Source organism: Taudactylus pleione, unplaced genomic scaffold (assembly GCF_031769625.1).
Source record: "Taudactylus pleione unplaced genomic scaffold, aTauple2 ptg000201l, whole genome shotgun sequence".
Taxonomy (NCBI): domain Eukaryota; kingdom Metazoa; phylum Chordata; class Amphibia; order Anura; family Myobatrachidae; genus Taudactylus; species Taudactylus pleione.
The window spans coordinates 31,797,755-31,822,478 of record NW_028284603.1 but is presented as its reverse complement, the minus strand read 5'-3'; the positions used below and the strand labels follow the sequence as shown (position 1 = coordinate 31,822,478).

The following is a 24,724-nucleotide window of genomic DNA, read 5'->3' as shown; positions in this document are numbered from 1 at the left end:
CCAGAGCTCAGGCAGCAAAAGTCCCCAGGGAAGGGGGCACTGCGGTGATGTGCACAGTGTCTTGTCAGAACTGTTCTTCGTCTATTGCAGCTCCGAACCAGGAGCACGATGATTTGTGTGAAACTTGCTTTGCAGGAACGCAACGTGGGAGCATTTCGGCCGTGTGTCTCCTTCAGTAACCAGCGTGAGCATCCACCTGTCACAGGATGTTACAGTTGGCCACCCAGCGGCAGGCCTCTAAGCCTACTCCTCCTTTGCCTTCAACAGCCCTACTTGAACCAACATGGGTCAGAGTTTCTCTCAGCCGGTCCAGGGTCTCACTACAAGAGAGGATGGATCAACCGTCTACATATCAATTGTTCCTCTTCTTTCAGGCTACGGAGGAGGATGTGTTTGTGACGTCATATGTGGAAACATTGTCTGTTCTAGTGGACTCGCAGTGCCAGGTGGATGTAGATGCCTTGGTCAAGGCTGCTCTATTAATTAAGGATTCTGAAATCACACCTACAGTGGAGGCGCCCCTTTTTAAATGGAAGAAAAAGGAAGCAATATTTCCTTTCTCTCCTCAATTAGAGGATCTCCTAGCAGAGGTTTGGACACACCCTAACAAGTGTTTCCAGGTATCTAAGAGCATTTTAAACTTTTACCCTCTCTCAGCTGCAGATAGGACCAAGCGTGAATCCCCACCTTCAGTGGATGTCCACAGCTTGTTTGGTCAAGTCCACAACCCTGCCTATCCCGAATGCAGCTTCTCTTAAGGATCCTACGAGTAGGAAAATGGAAAATTTTCTAAAATCCATCTTTTCCAACGCAGGTTCGGCTCTTTGTCCAGCTCTTGCCTCGGTTTGGGTGGCCAAAGCTCTAGGGTGTTGAGCGGATTTTCTTGAGGAAGGCCTATGCAATAGTACCCACCAATCTTAACTACTGTCCAAAGTGGACCTCATTCGCCAGTGTTTACCTGGGGGAAGTGGCCATTGACTCTGGCCTCCTTTCCTCCAAGGTCTTGGCTTGCGCAGTAGCTGCTAGAAGAGCGCTCTGGTTGCGTACTTGGAGGGTAGACTCAGATTCCAAAAAGGTTCTAGAAGCCTTGCCTTTCTCAGGTAATATCTTGTTCGGGCCCAAATTGGATAGAATTGTCGCTACAGCAGCTAAGTCAAAAGCTTTGTCCTTTTGCTCCTTTCATCCACAAAGCAAAGCCAGGGGACAGTCCTACTCAAGGTCACAGGGTCCCTCCTCTAAAGTTTCCAGGTGAAGAGGCTGCCAGTCCTGGTAGACCCATCGTCTGGCTCCCAAGCCGGGTGACAAGCCGTCGGCTTGATGGGGCGAGCCCCCTCCTGGGACCTTCAAGTGTTGGCGGCCAGCCTTCTACTCTTTGCAGTGACCTGGCTGTTGACTTCTGCAGATACCTGGGTAAGATGTTTCTTTCCCGGGGTTACACTCATCTTCCAGGATGGCCCTCAAAGCCAGTTCTTTTCCACAGGTCTTCCATCAGTACACAGAAGGGCAGTGACTTTGAGGAACTCAATTCAGGCACTACTAGCCTCCCTTGTCATTGTCCCAGTTTCTCCTCCTCAAAAAATTACTTTCTATACCAACCTGTTTCTTGTTCAGAAGCCGGACAGCTCCTTTTGCCCAATCCTCAACTTCAAAGTGCTCAACTCTCCCAGTTCAACGATACCGGATGGAATATCTTCGCTCTATCATGCTGTCGATGGAACAAGGGGACTACATAACTTCCGTGGACATCCAAGATGCCTATTTGCACATTTGCAACTTTGGGATCACCAGCGTTTCCTCTGGTTTGCGGTGTGGGAGAATCACTATCAATTCTCATCATTACCATTTGGACTGTCTACAAGTCCTCGTGTGATTATGAAAGTCATGGCGGTAATTGCAACGGATCACAGATGCAAGAGCGGCCATATCCTTCCTTATTCTTTATTCTGGCACAGTCACCGACAATCCTTCAGGACCATCTTGGCCTAACGGTGACCCTCCTTTTAGTCTCACTGATGGTTGATCAACTGGAAAAAATCCACAATCTGTCCATCTCAGGTGATGCTTCACTTGTTAGCCACGCTGGACTCAAAAGTTCAGAGAGTATTTCTCCCCAGAGACAAGTTGGTCGCATTACAGGACAAGATTCGGACCTTGCAGGGTGTCCATTTAAGCTTGCATACAGATCTTGGGCACTTTGGTATCCACCTTCCACATGGTGGAATACGCCCATTTTCACTCTAGGCCTCTGCAGTTGGACCTTCTCTTCTGATGGACCTGCCCCCACCTTCATCTTCAATCTCAACGGATTCTCTTGTCTCAGGAAGTGCGCCACTCCTTGATGTGGTGGCTCCATCTCTCCCACTTGGACAATGGTCGTTCCTTCATGATCCAGGACTGGATTCTGCTCACCACCAATGCAAATTGTGTATTTAGGGGGCAGTAATGTGCCATCACAACTTTCAGGGTCGAGGGTCGACTGTGGAAGCTTTACTCCCAATCAGCATCTTGAAGCTTTGGTCAATTTTACAAACCCCTGTATAAGGCCAAGTTTTTTCTCCAGCACAAACCTGTCAAGGTTGAGTCCAACAAAGCGACGGCTGTCACATATATAAACCACCAACTCTGTCGGCAGTTCAAATTCCAGGAATCTACAGTTGGGAAATGGACTTCTTAAGCAGCCAAGATGTGCACTCGGGTGAATGGTCTCTTCACTCAGAAGTATTCCAGCTGTTGGTGAATCACTGGGGGTGTCCGGACATTGACATGATGGTCTCTTGTCACAACAACAAACTTCCTCTGCACTACTCCCGCTCCATGGATCCAAGAGTCTTTCTGGTAGACACCCTGACAGTTGAGTGGACCCTACCGTTCCTCTATGTCTTTATTTCGATAGCTTTGATCCCACTGGATCTCCACAAAGTGATGTTGGCGGGTGGCACAGCATTTCTTGATGCTCTAGATTCATCATGTCAAGCTTGGTACGCTTACCTTCTCACCCTGTTCATTGATGCCCCATGGTGTTTTCCTCTCTGGATGGTCCTTCTGTCTAAGGGTCTGTGTCTGCACCCGAGCTTGGCCGGCACGCCATGACAGGGTGGCTCTTGCAAGGTGTGCTTCATCATGGGATTTGACTTTGGTATTGACGACCCTTAAGCTTCCCCCTTAGAGCCTTTGGAAACAGTGGACCTCTGTTGGCTTACCCTGAAAATATTATTTTTACTGGATACAGTCTTAATCCGTTAACTTACCCTGAAACAGGTCTTCTTACTGGAAACAGTGGACCTCCGTTGGTTTGCCCTGAAAAAAAGGTCTTCTTACATTGCCTTGGCCTGGTGAGTCACTGATTTGAGTGCATTATCCCATCGATCTCCCTTCCTTATCTTTAAAGAAGTTCTCAGGACGTGCCTTGGCTATCTTACGAAAGTTGTGTCCCATTTCCATATTAATCAGGAAATTGTGGTACCCTCTTTCCGTTTCTGACTCTTTTCTGGAGTTGGCCTCCCTGGGTGAGAGACAGGATATCCTGAAAATCTGATTCCCTATTGTTCTTTACGACTTCAACAAACTTACCGGCCTAAAACAGACATCGGCCCACTGACTTCGCTTCACTATCTTCCACGCCTATCTTTTGGCATATCAACCGGTCCCGGCCTCGGTGTGTGCTCATTCCACCAGGTTGTGTGGACTTTGTGGGCAGCTGGGCGTGGTGGATCTGCTGAGCAACTTTTCAGGGCAGCCATGTGGTCTTCCACCCACACTTTCAGCAAATCTATTGCTTTGATACCTTAGTCTCAACAGATGCTGGGTTCGGGAGTAGGGTATTGAGCGCAGAACAGGAGCTCCCCTGCCTTAGATGGAGTGCTTTGAGAGGTCCCATGTTTCCCAGTGTCCCCTATGGCTGTAAGAGAAAAGGGAATTTTTGTCCTTAACTGTTAAATAGTTTTCTCTGACAACCATGGAGGACACTGGGTGCCCACCCTGTGACTGGCGGGGGGGTTTTCTTTTTTTTCCAGCTCTCTTCTCTCTAGCTGTGTGCTTGAGGTGTGTATGTCAGTCTTCCTTCTCCTCTTCTCCTTCTCACTCACCTTGGGCTTGTTAACTAACCTGGCTATCTGGCTGAGAGGAAGGGGTATAGGGGAGAGGGAGCCTGTGCTGCTTGGTAAAAAAGATTAATTAAATGGGTAAGGACAAAAATCCCCTTTTTAATTTACAGTTTTCACAATTGTAATATTATCTGTTTCAGACGGACACAAGCCCTACATAGAAATATTTGAACAGCCTCGGCAGAGGGGGATGAGATTTAGGTACAAGTGTGAAGGAAGATCAGCTGGCAGTATCCTCGGTGAACGTAGTACAGAAAACAATCGGACATACCCATCCATCCAGGTAACACAATAAGCGAAAGACCGGTTTAAAATGAGCGATAATATTATGTTTTGCAGCATTTTTAGTTACTAACTTTTAAAGCTGCTTGGTCAATAAGATATTGACAGAAAGCTCTTTATATTTACACATCCCCAGCCTGGAAGAAGCAAGTGGTTGCAGGTAATGATGAGTATCCCCCACGTTTGGGTTGGGGCGTATAAATCTGTGGGGAATAAAATATTTTACTCAAGCTCTGCTTTAACTCAATTGTTGCATTGTTGTTTGGATAGATAGAAGAAGACACAAATAAATACATACAAAGACTGGTTTATTGATATTTTAAAAATTTGCTTGCATCTACAGGATGTCCCACTGATAATTGGGGAGAAAAAAATTGAAAGCATCTGTATATGTCAAAATACTAGAACTTATCAAAAAAATGATCAGAAATAATAAACCTAGTACACACTACAGTGGACTATAAGGGCCTGATTCAGAGCGCTCGCTCTGAATCAGGGCCCTCCTACCTAAAAATGGAGTGGCCTCCTGGCCGCTCGCATAGCTGTGGGTGACCACCCACAGCTTATGCGAGCAGCCAAAATGATGGTCGTGATGGTCAAGACCATCGCGACCATCGTGCTTGTGACGAGACCCTGCGGTAGGGTCTCGCTGCCGCAAGCCCTGGAGTGCTTTTGGCTCTATCAGAGCCAAAAGCACTCCCACTGACATCACTAGTGATGTCAGTGGGGCCGGCCCCAGACGGTCGGCATTCCCATGGGAACGCCTCCGTCTGGGCAGCAACGCCCCCGGCACGCTCACTAAAGGGGGCGTGGTGTCACTCACCATCGACAGCACGCCCCCTTTGGAGCGAGACCCATAGCGACAGCTTGGCTGTCGCTATGCGGGTCTCGCGCATGCGCACGACGGAGCTCCCTCCGTCGTGCGCATGCGTACTAGGGCACCATCGACCCGCTTGCGAGTGCTCAGCGCTCGCGAGCGGGTCTGAATCAGGCCCTGAATTACTCATTACAGTTAAAAAAAAATATAATAATTACATTGGATTCTGGGTAAGGCTTGGAGGGTACATTTACAATAATTATAATACAAGCATATTTTATTATGCTTTTGTGAAAATTCTCCTGACCAGTAAAGTAATCTATAATTTTGTTAACTTAGTTGGCAGCATCCATGTCTGCGACTTTATGAAAATGCCGCTACAAGCCTTTCCCTGGTGACTGACATGCATAAGTACCACTTGGCGCGTCTTTAGGGGCACTCGTCAGTCACACCATCCAAACTAGCCCCATGCTAGGTGCAGATTGTCCATCAGAGTAAGGACTCCAGTGCGTCTGAGTTCATAACCACTTCAGCTAGTACCCGCGACACACTCCATAATATGGACCAGATCCGTGCATCCGTATAGCCACCTCCCTGTCATTACCCAGGAGCGCCCAGTACATTTTGAAGACATTTTTTAATGGCAACTGCGCACGGACCCTGTACACATGCACAGAAGGAAAATATCACCATCTGCGTCAGACATCTGTAGTGCCTATGACTCAGAATCAGCCCGTGTAGGGATGTAGTCAACAGGTCGACAATGACAATGTTAAAATGTCATCAGGCAAGGTGTCAACATTCTCAAAATGTCAACAAGTGAAATGTCGAGAATTACAGAATGTCAACATTAGGGTTAGGCTGCGGGGAAAGGTTAGGGTTAGGCTGCGGGGAAGGGGGGGGGGGTTGTTAGGGCTGGCTGGATCCGCTGCAGCCTTCAGGAGCAAGTAAGTCACTGCTGGGCCACCATTGTAACATGTCGACATTTCATCACTGTCTACATGATGATTGTCGACAACATTGAGATTATGCGCTGCCGAAATATCCAGTGATGTTCAGTCATGTGAGGCAGAGCCTTTCCTGTCATACCTCAGAATACTCCAGAGTAAAAATTATAAAGAAAATATTATCAATATCTTCTTTGTATTATTCTAATAATTTTTATAGTCAAAACTCGGGGTAAAAAGTGTATGGCAGGTGAGGCACTGCCTCCCCTGTCTACCATTTCCACACATCCCTGATCAAAACGTACCAAATTTCCAGCACTATATACTGCTGCACCTCTGTATAATGCCCACATGAACCCTCGGGTTCATATACAGTGTGTAACTGTAAATCTGGCTCTGATACTAGCCAGGGCCTCCCCAGCCATTTACATCAGTGTACGTCACTGGAAATATCATACCCAAACTCCCCTCCCTGTATATATACACACACATACATACACAGGGGAGATAAGGGGCACCCCACTACACTTGCTACCGGTGCCAGAAAAAAAAAGTCTTGCATATCAAAAGGACATTTCGTAACAACAGTTGTATGCAAAAAAGCAGAATACTTATCGCAGGAGCACTGTTTGAGGTACAGCATTCAGGTAACCTTTCTAAATTTTAGCTTGAGAACAGGATTGTTTTGTACCCGAAACTTTTGTTCTTGCATTTATCTGAAGTGCCGTAATGGCCTTATATACAGTAAAGCACACACATGCATGGATACATACCTATTGTGTATTTAGCTGCCAGGTACGGTTAGCAGCCGACTACTCATTTTCTATTTTCACAAGTGAAGGAGGTGTTAGTGTTAAACCCCAACCATGACACACACGTTCATGGTTACAAATGTGGGTAGGAAATAAATACACTGTGAAATCGCATTTGTTCAAGGTGAACAGCACAAATGTTCCGCACCACTCTCCTTCTCACAGGAAGCCACCTGTAGGAAGCCAGCCATGCAGAGGTGGGATGTTCAGCACAATTCCAGTTCCCCTATATTTTCTGTATCGCAAGCTTTATCTTTCCAACAACCCGTGAAATATTGGTGGTCATACGGCTGTTGGAATGGAATGACCTATTCCGTTTCTCTCACCTCCCTGTTTCTGTAATACGCCCTCACTTGGGTATCATCATTTTTAGTTTGGAGTGGTAATCAGCGTCATAATTGCAGGCTTGAATGAAATGACGTTATATGCAGCCAGTCCATTCTACATTTCGTTTTGCTTTTTCAAGTTGTATCACATGTTTTTCTCTCCCAACTTCCCTGCAGCTGCAGAATGTAAATTACAATTGTAAAGGCAAAGTGAGGGTCACTTTAGTGACGAAGAATGAGCCGTACAGACCACATCCGCACGATCTTGTTGGCAAGGACTGCAGGGATGGCTACTATGAAACAGAATTTGGTGCTGATCGTAGAGTTCTGTGGTGAGTACCGTTCCCGTGTTGTTCTCCTCCTGTCACTAGGATTGCAGAGTCACAGAGAGGATTACCCATCTTTCTTTTCACAATTTATTTGTAAGGTGGCTTAATAATGTTTGTGTTCTTGCCGCTGTACAAAGAGTTTTATTAGTATTAGTTCAGTAGATATATATTTACAGTTTACTTTAATACATACAGATGATTGTGCTGCAGGTGGAACATATCTGGGGCTGGTGCAGGGTAGGGCATAAATTACTGTCAGAATAGATCACGGGAAAATAGCATATTTCCACCCATCTGCAAATCCATACACATGTCAACATGCCTATGCCTACATATCGGCAGCACTTGTGCCTTATATACTACAAATTAATGGGACTCAGTGTATATAGGGACCGATTCTAAGCCTGATTTACTACCTTATGGTAAAGCGAGTCTCTGTAGGGCTAATGCAAGGATCTGTGCGCCTTCAAGCGGGAAGCAGCTACGCCCACTATTTTTACATCCAGAGCCGCACCCATCATCATCAATAACAGCATGTGCACCAGCTCCATGCTAGATGCAGGAGATCAGTCTAAGGGGTTTATTTATCAAGCAGTGAAAAACTTAGTGAAGCGGACCAGTGGAGAAGTTGCCCATGGCAATCAGTCAGCTCCTACCTATTATTTTAAAGACTGTACTTAATAAATGTTACTTCAAAGCTGATTGGTTGCCATGGGCAACTTCTCCACTGGTCCACTTCACTAAGTATTTCACTGCTTGATAAATAAACCCCTTAATCAGGCTTCCCTTCTCCGCAACGCACCACCCAGAACAGCAGAGAGCTCTAGCTGCACGCTCACCACACTCCCATGACACTCTCACAGGAAGGACCAGTTGCATACAATCACATTGTCCCCACCCTGTTTCCACGCCAAAACGTATATTTCCAGAGAACCGGCCAAGATCCCGCCGACTCATCCGGAGATACACAAAAAATGTGTATATTGGCTGATGCACATGCACTTTATGATAAATATTGCTGTTTTCCATCGTGAAAAGAGATCAGAATCAGCCCCATAATGGGTAACATCTGATCATTCTAGCATATTAGGGTGATGATTTGTTGAGATGTTTGTGCTTTCTCCTTTGTTTAGCCTATCAATATAAATGCAAATTGAGTATCCCAACTAGGAACAGATAGATGCATTATTTGAATAGCTGGAACCATGTGGAATAATCACACCCACTCAATCCACATCATACACCCAATTTACTTCCATCAGAGAAATGATATGTCTATATGAACAGTGGGGCACTACATCCCCCACTATGACACGTTTACAGATTTATTTTGTGTATTTATTTATTTTAGGCATTTGTTTGTTATTCATCATCTATATGAACAACTCCCCTGATCATTTTCTGAGTATAGTTTTAGAAAATCATTTTGTAAGTCCACCAATACTAGTGATCTGCTGTTGAGTCTCAATGACCATTGAATATAACTATAACACCACATTATGATCTTATTTGTAGCTTCCAGAACTTGGGCATTCAGTGTGTTCGGAGGAAAGAAGTGAAGGATGCTATCCATTCCCGAATGATTCGTGAAATCAATCCCTTCAAAGGTAGATTCTTGGCATATAAAATGTTTATATGGCAGAAATTGATGCATAGGTTGTTTCTATACATACATGGGGCTTATACGGAGTTAGTAGCACATAAATAAAAAGTATATATGTACATGGTAAATCTGGCACTCTATGATTCCAATAAACCAGGTGCCTTCCGTATAACAGCCTGAGCTGAGTCATGCAGGAGAAATTCACTGGCGTCACTCAGGAATAAAGAAGAGTCTTGGAACAACAATAAGACTCTTCTGAGGCTCTTCTTTAATCTGCAGTGCACCCGGTGTATTTCCTAAACATTACATCATGTGGAGTCTGTGGTACTGCACCGGACCAAAATGCAAGCAGCTCATTTGGTTGCCAGCTCCAGCACTGAATACCTGCCATAATGTTACTCGTCCAGTGTTTTTATTGTACCTGTGTCCCACTTACATGGAGCACCGGCTGCTGACATCACCTGTCAGTGTCAGCGTTATGCATGGACTGTAGTGCTCTGTTATGATGTCACCACACCCAGCCTAAGGATCAGAGGATGGTGCCTCTACCTGCCTCTACCTCCCATCTGTTAAACTAAGAAGCAGCGAGGATGTGAGCACCACTTACTAGCGGGCACTGCCCGGGGTGCCCACAAGACTTGCACCAAACCTATCTATGTTGGTCTTTGATGACTGCTTTAATGACAAATACCACTTTACACTTCCTTATAAATCCAGATTAATAATAGTAGCTCTGTAGAAAGTTCATGATATAACATGTTGTGCTGTGGTCTCCTATGACATCACATACTAGCCTTTTACACTAATAATATATGTGTAGCATACCTTAATCGTGGTGCACTTTCTTTTTTCAGTTTAAACAGGGCTTAGGGGGAGGGGGCAAAAATGTGCCACCACTACAAATCAGAGTGACTGAATCGAGGGTCTTTTGGCCTAGTGCATTGAACTATGTCTGCGCACTCCGAACTACTCAGTAGTATGTCTGTAATATGTGTTATCTGGTTCCTGTTTTTAATATGTCAGTATACTTTGCTTTAGCAATAAAAGTACATGTACAGGTAACATCTGAACATATATCACACTGGTGTTGCAGTACGCTGTCTGCAGAATGCAGAATAAGACAAGTTCCTCCAGTTTACCTTTCCAGTTAATTACATTCAAAAAATAATATGAAGATTTATGTTTTGTAGCAACCAGACAACAAGCACTAGTTGCTGGGGAAATGCTAAATGTGGGTGCGTCTGTAAAATGCTAATTATTATGAGTGCGGTGTCTCATTGGTAGATGGTTTCCCTGGACATGTGATAGTTATAACAATAATGACAACAATAATATCTATTGTCTTTGCTATTTAGAATGCACTTAGATAAATCCATGTTATTCTTCTTCCTTAATTTAGCTGCATAGCTATTGTTTTTTTGTTATACAGCGTTCCCAAACGCGGCATCCCATCATTTCAGGTATTAGACATATCTATGATTAAGCACAGGTGGTTAAATCAAATTGACTGAGGTACTAGTTAAGTCACCTGTGGTTAAGCATGGATATCCTTAAAACCTGGACTGTTAGGGTGCATTGAGGACCGAGTTTCAGACCCTCTGAGCTATTGCATATTACAATTTGGGAACAAAGTAGCTTTTTAGCTGTCATGACCCTCTCCAGGAGGGACACAATGCTCTGGTCCTGGACTTCCCTGGTAATGTATGATTGGTGGCGGCTCCAGAGATGGGGCTGCAGTACAGTACAATATTCAAATAGGGGAGCCACACCAACTGCCAGTGAGTCCCAGCCAGTGATGTTGGGCAGCGTGTGAAATGGCAGTTGGTGTGGCTCCCCTATTTAAATTTTGAACTGCGCTGCAGCCCCGCCTCTTACCAGGGAAGTCCAGGACCAGAGCATTGTGTCCCTCCTGGAGAGGGTCATGTTGGGAGGTATGTTGTAGTGCTTGCAGAGGTGCACCTTCTGGTCAGAAGACATCAGCGGATTTGTAGCTGAATGAAGTCTAGCCAAAATAATGAGACTGCATATTGTATGGTTCCTGGTTTAGTGGCTGTTTATATCCTTTGTTTTTGCACACGCACACAGTCTCGCCTAGTATGGGGATGGTGATAACTTGATGATAAACTTACTGAATGACTTCAGCATGCAGCTATTTGTGTAAAGGAATGGAGTCCCACCAGCACTATTCCTAGGTTTATATGGTACCCAATGGTGGAAATAATGATGAGCTGTAACACAACAGTATGTACACACTGGCAGCTCTTAGCTTCTTCTTGAGGAGGTGACAGATAGTGTGGTAATGACGGAGCAATGGGACTGATTCAGAGCCACTCGCTAGATGCGATCGCTCGCACGATGTGTATGCAAATTGCGCAGGCAGTGCTATCGCACAGCAATGCATTAGCACGTCCAATATTTCTTAGAGAGTGATCACATAGTGTATGCAGACACCCACCAGCCTGTTTTAAGACGCCCACTTGTGCACGTCATGTCCAGGAAGTGTATGCAACCATTGGTGCATCGGGTAACATTGGATGCTATTGCAGTGCTTGAGGTTGACCATACCGTGCCGCAAGCACTTCAGTGTAAAAACAAGCCAGGTGATATGTACTATGATGCTGTCTTTAATTATGCACACCTCTAAAATGCTGTTGAGATGCTCAGGCACGCCTGCGTTTGCACCTCCACTCCTCCGTTTTTATTGGCCAGCCCCTGTTACCACCTACAAACGGCTTCCCCTGTCACTCACTCTGCCGGGCTGTCTATGTGCAGCGAGCGAACGCATTGTGAACTTTCACTAAGGTATGCGCATGCGCACAATGCATACACACTGCATACACACTGCATAGCATCAACAGCAGCGAGAGTATGCATCTCAGCGAGCGGGTCTGAATGAGCTCCAATGTGCCCAGCCGTTGGTACTAGCCAGTGCAGGTATGCTTGTCCGGCTGTGGTTCACCACAGTCAGGTCTCCATTATCACTAGAACAAGCTGAGTGGACCTAATAAAGTTGGTTGGGGCGTATCTATAATGGGTGCAGGGTGTGAGGGGCACACGGGCTCCTGGGTCCAGGGGGGCCCCACACTGCACACCCTGCAACCATAGCATACTTAGCATACCTCTCCGGAGTCCCACGTCGAAGCGGGGGTCCGGCGCTCTAAAAACAACTTGAAAATGCCCGCCGCGGCCATTTTCCCGTCATTTGCGCATGCGCAGGATAGGGAAAATGGCCACCACGGCCATTTTCCCGGTGACCTGTGCATACTCTATAGACTCTGGACGCACTCTAGTGCCTAAAGTCTCTAATTCCAGCGCTGGCCGTGCACAGCTCAGAGCGCTGCCGGACAGAGAGGAGGGGGCCCGTGTCGGAGACTGCGTGCGGACCCCCACCTCTCTAGAAACGCCCCTGCAAGTTGGTCAAGGTCACTTAGAAATGCTGTAGTAAAGCTGGTACTTGCGGTGTAGTGACTCAGTGATAAGTCAAAGTCATCTTGTTGCCCTGACCGATTTCTCCGTCTTTGCATTGTGCCTGTCTTTTACCAAATTCAATATAAAATACTTTTGCTTACATATCAGACAGCCAACCAAACTACTCCAACATACATCTTTTCACTTATCTGAAAATATCTCCCAACTCTCCCCCTCCGCTCTGCACAAGACCTGCTTCTCTTGTCCACATGCATTACCTGCTCTTATTCACTCTTAGGGTCGTATTCAATTAGGTGCGAAAAGACGTTTTCGGTGAAAAAGTTTCGCCGGTGACTTCATTTTGCCTGTGGAAACTTATGCCCGTATTCAATTGTGGCGACTTTTCGCCGGTGCGGAAACTCAATGCATTGAACCCGCCGGAAAAGTTTCGCCTATGAATAGCAGTCGATAAAAAGTGCAGAATTGCGGTTTTTGGAAGTTCAAAGTTGGGGTACAAACGTAAAAACTACCAAAATAGATTTTGGGGGTATCTACAAGTATGGGGGTGTTTTTTTTTATATTGCAATTGCTTGCTGAAGGTGCATTTTTTAAAACCTCACTTTTGCAATTTTTAACCATGCTTGCACCCATTTTCATATACCCCAAATTTACTGGGACTAGTTTTTTTCACCAAAACAAACCTCCTAAATTCTTTTCTTCACCACTTGTGCAAAGAGGCTAATTAGCAGCTAATGAGAGCATTTAAGGACCCCAAATAGCTTCAGCAGGGCTTTTTCGGGGGCATCTACATTGTTAGTGCATCTTTTGGGGGGGTCTGGCTGATTTCCCCAAATCTGACAGCACTTTTCGCCTGTTTGCGTTTTGCCGGGTGCCATTTTCGCCAATTTCTAATTGAATACGGGGGTAAGCGGGGACTCGCACAATACTTTTCCGCATGGAAAAGCAGCGACGACGGCGAAAAGTCCAGCATGCGAAAAGTACGGGACTTTTCGCACCTAATTGAATATGCCTCTTATTATCTATTATCTTCTAGAAGGTGCTATTTAAATGTTAAATAGAATCTGATTGGTTGCTATAGGCAACATCTCCACTTCTAAAAACTCTCACTTCTTCTAGCCTCCAAGCCTTCAGGCGTTCCCTGAAAACTCATCTTTTCAGGCAACTTAATCAAATTCCAGAACCACCCATGTAATCTCTATAAGCTATCCTGCTCAATTACCTGTCCTCTACGCCATCCATAACTCTACATACACTCACACAACTCCCTGAGCCCAGGCAATCATTGCTGTGTGACTGGATCATGTAATCCACCAAGAATGTCTGCAACCTGACTTAACCAATTTAAAATATGTAGCACTTATCTTCATGTATTCCCTTACTGCTCTTTCACCCTCTTGTATTGCTTTACTGCAGTTCCATCCTCTTGTGTTCCCTTACTGTTCTTTCACCCTCTTCTGTTCCCTTACTGCCCTTCCATCCTCTTGTATTCACTTACTGTTATTTCACCCTGTTGCATTCCTTTACTGCCTTTTTACCCTTTTGTATTCCCTTACTGCCCTTTCATTCTCTTGTATTCCCTTACTGCCCTTTCATTCTCTTGTATTCCCTTACTGCCCTTTCATTTGCTTGTGTTTCCTTACTGTCCATTCACTCTCTTGTGTTCCCTTACTGCTTTTTAACCCTCTTATATTCACTTAATGCTCTTTAACCCTCTTGTATTCCCTTACTGCCCTTCCATACTCTTGCATTCCCTTACTGCCCTTCCATCCTCTTGTATTCCCTTACTGCCCTTTCATCCTCTTGTATTCCCTTACTGCTCTTTCACCCTGTTGTATTCCTTTACTGCTATGTCACCCTCTTGTATTCCCTTACTGCTCTTTCACCCTCTTGTATTCCTTTACTGCTCTTTCACCCTCTTGTATTCCCTTACTGCTTTTTCATCCTCTTGTATTCCCTTACTGCACTTCCATAATCTTGTATTCCCTTACTGCTCTTTCACCCTGTTGTATTCCTTTACTGCTATGTCACCCTCTTGTATTCCCTTACTGCCCTTCCATCATCTTGTATTCCCTTACTGTTCTTTCACCCTTTTGTATTCCCTTACTGCTCTTTCATCCTCTTGTATTCCTTTACTGTTGTTTCACCCTCTTGTATTCCCTTACTGCCCTTCCATCCTCTTGTATTCACTTACTGTTCTTTCACCCTCTTGTATTCCCTTACTGCCCTTCCATCCTCTTGTATTCACTTACTGTTATTTCACCCTGTTGCATTCCTTTACTGCCTTTTTACCCTTTTGTATTCCCTTACTGCCCTTTCATTCTCTTGTATTCCCTTACTGCCCTTTCATTCTCTTGTATTCCCTTACTGCCCTTTCATTTGCTTGTGTTTCCTTACTGTCCATTCACTCTCTTGTGTTCCCTTACTGCTTTTTAACCCTCTTATATTCACTTAATGCTCTTTAACCCTCTTGTATTCCCTTACTGCCCTTCCATACTCTTGCATTCCCTTACTGCCCTTCCATCCTCTTGTATTCCCTTACTGCCCTTTCATCCTCTTGTATTCCCTTACTGCTCTTTCACCCTGTTGTATTCCTTTACTGCTATGTCACCCTCTTGTATTCCCTTACTGCTCTTTCACCCTCTTGCATTCCTTTACTGCTCTTTCACCCTCTTGTATTCCCTTACTGCTTTTTCATCCTCTTGTATTCCCTTACTGCACTTCCATAATCTTGTATTCCCTTACTGCTCTTTCACCCTGTTGTATTCCTTTACTGCTATGTCACCCTCTTGTATTCCCTTACTGCCCTTCCATCATCTTGTATTCCCTTACTGTTCTTTCACCCTTTTGTATTCCCTTACTGCTCTTTCATCCTCTTGTATTCCTTTACTGTTCTTTCACCCTCTTGTATTCCCTTACTGCCCTTCCATCCTCTTGTATTCACTTACTGTTCTTTCACCCTGTTGCATTCCTTTACTACATTTTTACCCTTTTGTTTTCCCTTACTGCCCTTTCATTCTCTTGTATTCCCTTACTGCTCTTTCACCCTCTTGTACTCCCTTACTGCTCTTCCATCCTCTTGTATTCCCTTACTGCTCTTTCACCCTCTTGTACTCCCTTACTGCTCGTTCATCCTCTTGTGTTCCCTACTGCCCTTTGATCTTCTATTGTTCCCTTACTGCTCTTTTACCCTCTTGTATTCCCTTACTGCTTTTCCAATCAGCAGGTAATGTGTTGAATGTTTTAAAATATTAATTAGGGCAATGCCTCATTTATATGTTCAGATTTGAAAAGGAAGGTCTTTGAATACTTTTTTTTTTTAAATTAGTTCTACACATGTACATATTTGAAGCAATCTCAATTTCAAGCTCGTCTTCTCTATTAGAGTTTTTGAATGGAAACTGATATGCAGAGTCTTTGCTAGGTATATGGATGATACTTCCAGTCACTTATTATGAGAAGAAAACTTTTAAGAAATGGATTAGGCTTTAGTGTAAACAAACATTTTACATTCCAGGCAAACTAAGCAATTTTTCTGAAAAGTGTTTTCCTCTGCTAGAAACAGTCTAATGGTTCTTTTGTTAAACCACTGTTTATGTCTAAAAGGAAGTGAAAGTGTACAGTTGTAAATGTACTAAGAATGTACTAAACCACTATATATAATAGACATGATATGACAAAAAGCTAACCCTTTCTGCACAATAAAGAGGCTCTTTTGTTAGACAACAGACCATTTCTTGTATACATACCAACATCTATATAATAATTGTGTACAGTCTGTCCTGTCTCCAACATGTGCACACCCCAGTGGCTCCCACTGGCCATGGGACAGGACAGTCCTTAACCTATCAAGGTGCCAGGAGAGGAGGAGGAACGCGTCGCCAGGAACACGGTAAGTATGGGGCCTGGATGGTACATAACGGGGAGGGGGAACAGATGTTAGAGAGCAGAGGGAGCTGTAGAACTAAGCGGGGGGGGGTATAGGACTGAGCAAGGGGAAATGGGTGGAACAGAACAAAACGGAGTGCAGGGCAGGGTAGAGTAGCGGGCTGGGAAGACACTGAGGTCCCTGTAATAGTTTTAAAATAATTTTGTGGGACACTGGGTGAGAGGCTGAGCCTACCACACACTAGGGAGCTGAATATGAGTCGGACACATCTCTTTTTACAGGCACAAGTAGCGAGTTTTAGCATATAGCGTTTACACAGAAGCAAATTTACATATTCTTGTGAATATGTCTGTCTGATTCTGTTTCGGACAGAACTTGGATCTTTGGCCCTCATTCAGAGGCGGTCGCAAGAAGCGATCGCTCTCTCTGAATGAGGGCGGGCGCTTCTTTTTTTTCCTGTGAGGCCTCCTGGTCGCTAGCTAAGCTGTGGGTTACCACCCACAGCTTAGTGACCGACCAGGGTGAGGGTCGCGATGGTCAAGACCATCGTGACCATCGGGGCTTGCGACGAGACCCTAAGGTTGGGTCTCGGCAACCGCAAGCCCCAGGGAGCTTCCTGCTCTGATCGAGCAGGAAACTCCCCACTGACATCACTGCTGATGTCAGTGCGGCCGCCCAGAAAACGGCAAGCGTTCCGTCAGGAACGCCTCCGATTGTGTAACCACCCCACCCCCCCCCCCCGCCTCGCCTACAAAACGGAGCGAGCTGTCGATCAACATCGATAGCCGCCCCTTTTGTAGTGAGCTCCGGAGTTTCTCTCTCGCTCCGGGGCTTGCGCACGTGCAGTGCGGCCGATGCGCGTGTGCAGGACCAAAACATGGAGTCGGTTGCGAGTGCTCAGCGCTTGCGGCCGACTCTGAATGAGGTCCTTTGTGTGAAAAATCGCAGAGAACTGTTCTGTCTTGTGTGAGAGTCATGGTAGTGTTGTGGGTGTGTAGCTATTCTGAGTCGTGCGTATGGAGAAAGGAAGCATGTTTCAGATAGTCCTCTAGCATGAGGCTGGTGCAAGCGCTAATACTAATGGTGATGGTTGTGACTAAGGACAGAGAGGCTTCCTGATCCCCGCAATAGCCCCACAGAAACCCGCATTAGCATAAGATAGTATTTCAGGCTTTTGCGGCATAACACAAATGCTGCCACTTTACGTCCAACTCAGCGCCTATATTGTCTCCATGGACCTTTCATCTATCCATCCTCATTAAGTCATTTTACCTGAAATAATATTTATCAGTTTAAATAATTGCCAGCTTGTTTTTGCTTTTAAACTAATTGCCGCTGTAGCACCAATCTAATCTTGGGCTATTACATTTGGCCCACATTGTTAGAATTACACCTAACATGTAGAAGAAGAAACATTTCATTGTGCATGTGGTCAGTAATCAACAAATAGGGAGAAAGCACTGTAATCTGGCAAGGTCCCTTGAAAGTGTGATCTTCATTCTTTCCCTCCCTCTGGCTCATTCACACCTATCTGCTGTTAGGACCTGATTCTGCACTGCGCACTAGTGGACTGCTGATTGCAGATTCCCAATTATCAGGAACCCGTACTTTGCATATGCAGAATTGGTCTGCGATACCACATGAAGTCCGGCAGAAGACTGTCAGTGATTAACAATTTGCTGCCGTCTCTGGGTGGGGAGGGGGCGGCGACTACCTCCATTTCTCAAAACGGAGATGTGTCGCCGCTGTTGAGGGCGGGTGATGGGGCCAGGATCTCTGTCAACTGACAGATTTCCTGGCCTCTTTTGTGCGTCTGTGGTGGCGGCCGGCCTGCGTGACCTCATGGTTCACTTAGCCGGCCGAAGGACAATACAGATGATCCAATGCTGCGTCCTAGAACACAGCTTTGCATGCAGGAGGTGTGACGCCTCCTACAGCATTACCACATTAGTGCTATCGTAGCTGCTTCCACGTTATCAGCTGCAATAGCAACTCCATCTGCAGCTGAAGCCGGCCCTTAAAGCGTTGTTGTAACTAACACAGGAGCTTATTCAGACCCGGTCGTTAGCTCTACGAGCTCGCAACCGGGTCGATGTTGCTCTAGTGCGCATGCGCATGCCCGAGACCCGGCTAACGACGGGTGATCCGTCGTTAGGGGTCTCGTAGCAGAAGGGGCAAGTTGTCGATGTTGAGTGACAGCTTGCTCCGTTTGCTGGGCAGGCCGGGGGCGTGTCCGGCCAAACGGAGGCATTCCTGTAGGAACGCTTGCCGTTTGGGGGCGGCTCCACTGACATCGTCAGTGATATCAGTGGGGAGCTTCCTGCTCAAACAGAGCAGGAAGCTCCCTGGGGCTTAAGGTTGACGAGACCCTACCTTAGGGTCTCGTCGTAAGCCCCAATGGTCGCTATGGTCTTGACCATCGCGACTGTCACCCTTAGCGGTCGTTAGAGCTGTGGGTGTTAACCCACAGGCTAACGACCGACATGGAGGCGGCCATTCAGGATGCAAGCGGCCGCCCTGTTTCAGAACGACCGCTTGCATACAAAGACCGCCTCTGAATGAGGCCCTCAGTCTCCAGAAAGCTGGCAGGGAATCATATCTAAACTTCCTCCTTGCATTTTATATAGATACATACAAGCTGGAAAGAATGAACAGGATGTGGATAACTAAGTATATGAACATTTCTTGAACAAATACCAAACATGTTATATTATTGACTTGTTTAGTTTTATTTACTGTTGAATCAGGAAATGTTGCTACTTCCTCTATGTACACTTTATTTTTGGGCTGTATAAGTCACTTGTTATGAAGGGAAGTATTTGTTCTGGATAGAGAAATAAGGGGTCGGGATGTCATGGTGGTTCTCTTGACAGCTAAATATATGGCTGGGTGTAGCCCTCAAATACTGTAGGACGCATCTCATACATGCTTGGTTACCTCCCATCTGTACTACATTTACATATGAACACCCCTCACCTACCTTACAAAGCGCAAGGAGACGTAAGTGCCACGTACAGTATGTGTGCATGGTGCATACACAAAGTTGGAAAAAACTGTAAGCAAAAACACAAAGGTTCTACATGCAAACGCTCTAAATGAGGGATGTAATTATGAGACAGGCAGCCGCAATGCCGCCGGTCTAAATACCGACAAGGAAATCCCGACAAAGGACTTAAGATAGGCGTCTAAATACTGATGCCAGCCCGAATGAGGTAAGTCCAGGGCGTTCCTAGCGTTAGCTGTGCGGGGGGGGGGAGTTAGATTTAGAGAGTGTAGCGGGGTTAGGTTTTGGGGGGGGTTAGGGTTAGGCACCCCTAGGGGGGAGGTTAGGGTTAGGCACCACCACCCCGGGAGGGTTAGTTTTAGGGTGCAGTAAGGGGGGGTTAGGGTTAGGCACCCCTGGAGGGAGGTTAGGGTTAGGCATTAGGGGGGGGGGTTAAAGTTAGGCACCACTAAGGGAGGGTTAGGAGGGGCAGAGGGGTAGGGATAGGGTACTTATCTGCCCTGTCGGGATCTTCTCCCTTCCGGCTGCTGGCATCAGCCGCCGGGACTTCATACCCATTCCCTAAATGCGGCCCTGTGCCTCTAAATAACTTAAACTGTTAGTTTCCAGGGAATCGGTATGAAAAACCGCCTAACCCTAATCCCCCCTCTAAGTGCCTAACCCCCCCCTTCTCCGCTGCCTAAACCTAAGTCCCCCGGGAGGGGTGCCTAACCCTAAATCCCCCCCGGGGGTGCCTAACCCTCCCTCCTCCTAGCCTAACCCTCCCGGGAGGGGGTGCCTAACCCTAAGTCCCCCCACCAGGCCAGGTGCCCTAAACCTAACCCTCCCCCCCGCGGCTGTCCACTCGCGGCGCCCAGCATCCCTTCGATCGGGATGCCGGGCGCCGGTCTCCCGGCGTCGGGGAAATGTCAGGCGTCTACACCTAGACGCCCGGCATTTCACCCTCGCCGGGATATGACAGTCGGGAAGCCGGCTGCCAGTATTAAGGCAGCCGGCTTCCCGATTGTATACCGTTTCCAGAATAACAAAAACATATGTACAGCCATTTTCAAAGGAATACATTTGTCTTTCCTCACACGATCAGGAGACACGCGTCAGCAAGTGCAGTGAGGCTTAACTGTGAGCCACCTGTACCATTCACTAGTCTTAATGGAATAAGTTGCTTGTAGATCTGCAGAAACATTGAAATTGGCTTTTTCAGTGTAGTCCCTGCTCCTTTCCTCTTTAAGCAGCTAAACTTCCTGTTTCACTACTACAGATTTCCTGCATGCACCACTCTTATACTGAGATAAACTTCACACGTTTTTTTCCATTCAGATTCTGACGATTCACTTTGTGCTCAACACTTCCTTGCTGGCCCGGGGCACGTTAATATTGCTTCTGTATCTCCAGCCAAGTATGACACAGCTGTCTTTTTTTTTTTTTTTTTATGAAAATCACACATTAAGAAGTTATTAGCTTTTTTAGTGACTGTAGATGTTCATTAGAGTCACTAAAGGTGACGTTTATAACTATAGTTTTTCTACTTTCTTACAATACCACTTGGCAAAGAATGCCCCTGGACTAACTGCTCACAGGCCCACAGACGCTACCATCTTGGCAGCTGAAATTCCACAAAAATGGGCATTGCTCTTACATTATAAATAATTGAAGGTTTTTAAAATGTGGAAGGCCGGAGTTCGGAAATAAGAAAAGGCAGGGAGGATAGAAAACAGGGAAAAGGTAGAATAATGCACATATTCAGGTACAAACGTCAGAGGTCGCTCTTGGCAGAACCGCTGCAGCGATTCTGGCTGCAGGTTGCCGTTACAGGCACACTTGGTTTTGCAACTTTAAATTTAGCGGCTAAATGACTGAAATCACTCCAGTTCCAGCCAATCGGAACCTATTATATATAGTGGCTGTATCACGGAACTCACGCCAGTTCCAGCCAGTCAGAACCTAGTACATTTACCTCTAAATCTCTCTACAGAAAGAGTTTCTAAATGGAACGTATAAAAAGCTGCTGCTGCATTGTAGCACTTCCCTTGCTGGCTGAGACTCAGTCGCACATAGATATACAAGTGTCACATATCAAATTAATCAGCAAAGTCTCCTGGCGCATCCTAGTCGCATTGTATTGGAACTTAGACACATTTTCGGCAAACAAAGATGCACAAGACCCCCGGGTCTTATGGGACCAGGTGAGCCGAGAGTGGCTGTTTGGAGCTACTGCAGCAAAGACGAGAGAGGACACATCTGTATATATTTCAAAACAAATATAGCTATGAAAATGACTTCCTTTTCGTCACTCGATGAAAAATTGTAACTCCAGCAAAACTTGCCACTGTACCGTGCGTGGCCCAAAGTACAATATGTGGGCAGAATCTCTCCTCTCACTTTATTTGTGGGTGTATAGGAAGTCATTTCTTAAATTATGGTTAATGCTTTAACCTTATCAACATAACATTTAAACAAGCATTTTAAATACTAAAATTAACCTCAAGAGGGCTGACGAATGTGATGGAGGAACATATAGTGGGCCGTGTCAGCCTCCAAAACGTTTCCTACACATTTAATTATGTGGTAACATCACCTTTGCTTCAAACCACAATAGCTACTTCCTCACTGCTGTTATACTGAGTGGTTTTGAGATAACTAATTGAAACTACACTGAGTTCATTTAGCTAAACCTATTTTAAATGAAGCTTTGTGTATAACTACAGAGGTGAAATCCTTTTGCAAAAATTCTATTTACTAAGACAATTGTTTTACAGGATACTGAGTAGAAAACCTGGGCGCAATTGCATAAATAGCAGCCTTAGATCCATTTGGGCTACACCCCATGCCCATCTGTATATATAAACCAAAATCACTGGGTTTGGGGTGCTGATCCTGAGGGAATGGAGGTGAGAATGGTAAATAGACAAGAATATAGCTGTAAACACTTCAAGTAAATAAATAAATGAATGAAAAAATGGATAGATGTCACGTTTTGCAAATAAAATAATTACATTTTTTATGCATATGGAAAGTAAAACTAATTTGTGCAAAATAGTGTAAAAACGTGACAACAATTTTTTTTTTTATAATCCATCATTTATAGCAGTAAAATAATAAATGAATAAACAGTCACAATGGGCCTGATTCAGAGCCGCTCGTAAGCGGCCGCTCGTTCGTTCTGAGTGATGTTTGCACAACTGCACATGCGTACGGATCGTAATACGCATGCGCGAACCAGTGAGTGCAGCCGAAAATCGTTTGTTCGCTAAATAGCGAATGCCTGCTATTTTGAGTGACAGGAGGACGCGTATGTGGGTGGTAACAGGGGAAGGTGTTTGAAAACGGGGAGTGGAGATCCGAACGCAGGCGTGCTTAAAGGTCAAAACGGGCGTTTTATGGGTGTGCATAATTAATACAGCAGCGTCATTGACCACGTCACTGGGTTATTTTATAGTCAGAACTGCTCGCAAGATTGCGGTAGGAAAAACCAACCACAAGAATAGCGAGCAGTTCATACGCTGGTCAATGTACTCGATTAATCTAATAAATAGCGGACATGACGTAGGATGCGAGCGGCCAGGGGGCGTAGTTTTCCAAAATACGACCGCATGTTTGGTTCGCTCGTTCAGACCTAGAGGCGTGAACAGACCGCAAAGAGCGAACGGTTCATTTGAATGGCCACCACTTTTTTCTGAACAAGCGAGCGCAAATAGCGTCCGGCTCTGAATGAGGTCCAATGTTCAAAGTGGAAACGTTACCAGAAGGATGTGATTGAGGAACATGTAGGTGGTATTTAGATTTGAAGGTCCCGGAATCCCAGACTCAGCTCACTCATGCCACACAATTCCACTGCACCATCCTAACCTTTTGGAGTAATGATGGGTATCTCCTGTCATAGGCCAAGGAGTATAGAGCTTAGGCTCTTTCTCAGGGCATGTCTATTTACCATAACTTGCATCCTCACCTTCATTCCATCAGGAGCAGCACCCCAGTCCCAGTGATTTCGGCTATTTACTAAGAAATCATCAGGAAATAAAAATGCTAATTATAGAGAGAAGTGAATAGTATACAGTGGAACACGTATGTAGTGCTGCCGTTCATAGTCTTAATGGATTTTTATATATTTTTATTATATATAACTATTATATATTATAACTCTTTTGCATAGCTGTTGGTAAAGTGAGAGAACGGTAACAGCAAGTAAAGCAGTGAAATTAGCATAAAGGTGTGAGTTTGTGACTTTGTAGTTTGCACGGGGCCATAGGTAAGATGTATGATAACTGACTCAACAATTGTCACTCCACCATTGGGGTATAGATGGTTGCTCTACAATGCCCTCTAGTGGGTACCTCTGCTAGCATCACACTGCTTACACATCTCTAGCAAAGGCAAATGGTGTGTCTGCAGGAGGGGCTGGTGTGTAACTCAGCCAGCCAGGTTTATTTTTAGTAATAGCAGATGTAGACTTTGCAGTGTTTGACTTTGCAGTGCTATGTTTACAATTTTGGAAATAGGATTAACTTGTATTTGGTGGTACTCTTCATTCAGATTCCTTTTAAAATGAACATATATTTGTTAAGCCTGTAGCTGGTAACTAATAAAATGCATGGACAATGTAGGTCAGGCCTTAGAGTCCATGCAGGATGAATCCTTGACTTCTAAATTGAAAAATTAGAAATGTATACATAATATTAAGGTATATAGGTATCCGTTTTGTATGATTGCAAGTTTGCTCAAAGTCTAATATTTTATCTTTTTCTGGCTGTCTCAGAGGGATGTAGTCAGCACCCCGGCGTGCGAGATACCAACGGTCAAAATACCGGCTCTGGTATCCCAACCGCCGGCATCCCAAAGGTAAGTATCGGAGGTTAGGGTTAGGCACTAGGGGGAGGGTTAGGGTTAGGCACTAAGGGGGTAGGGTTAGGTTTAGGGGGAGGGGGAGGTTAGGTTTAGTCACTAGGGGGAGGTTAGGTTTAGGCACTAGGGGGGAAGTTAGGGTTAGGCATCGGGGGGGGGAGGGTTAGGGGTAAGGACTAGTTTTAGGTTTCTTACCTTATGCTGTTGGGATTCTGACTGTCGGAGTGCTGCTCTCTGTATTCTGACCGGTGGCATCCCTACCGCCGGGATTCCATACCCAACCGTCTCAGAAGTTTGCTAATTGGCAAAATGTGTGAAGAAATTGAATAGCAAGTACTCTGGCTACA

General features: G+C 45.4%; 1 protein-coding gene across 1 annotated transcript in view; it reads left to right on the top strand.

Moving 5' to 3' along the window:
• Positions 1-24,724, top strand: part of REL (REL proto-oncogene, NF-kB subunit) — a 92,196-nt gene that overhangs the window by 36,552 nt on the left and 30,920 nt on the right. Inside the window, exons 3-5 of the mRNA XM_088477315.1 lie at positions 4,244-4,386; positions 7,465-7,619; positions 9,132-9,223. Coding sequence (XP_088333441.1) covers positions 4,244-4,386; positions 7,465-7,619; positions 9,132-9,223 — 390 coding nt within the window. The remainder of the gene's footprint in view (positions 1-4,243; positions 4,387-7,464; positions 7,620-9,131; positions 9,224-24,724) is intronic.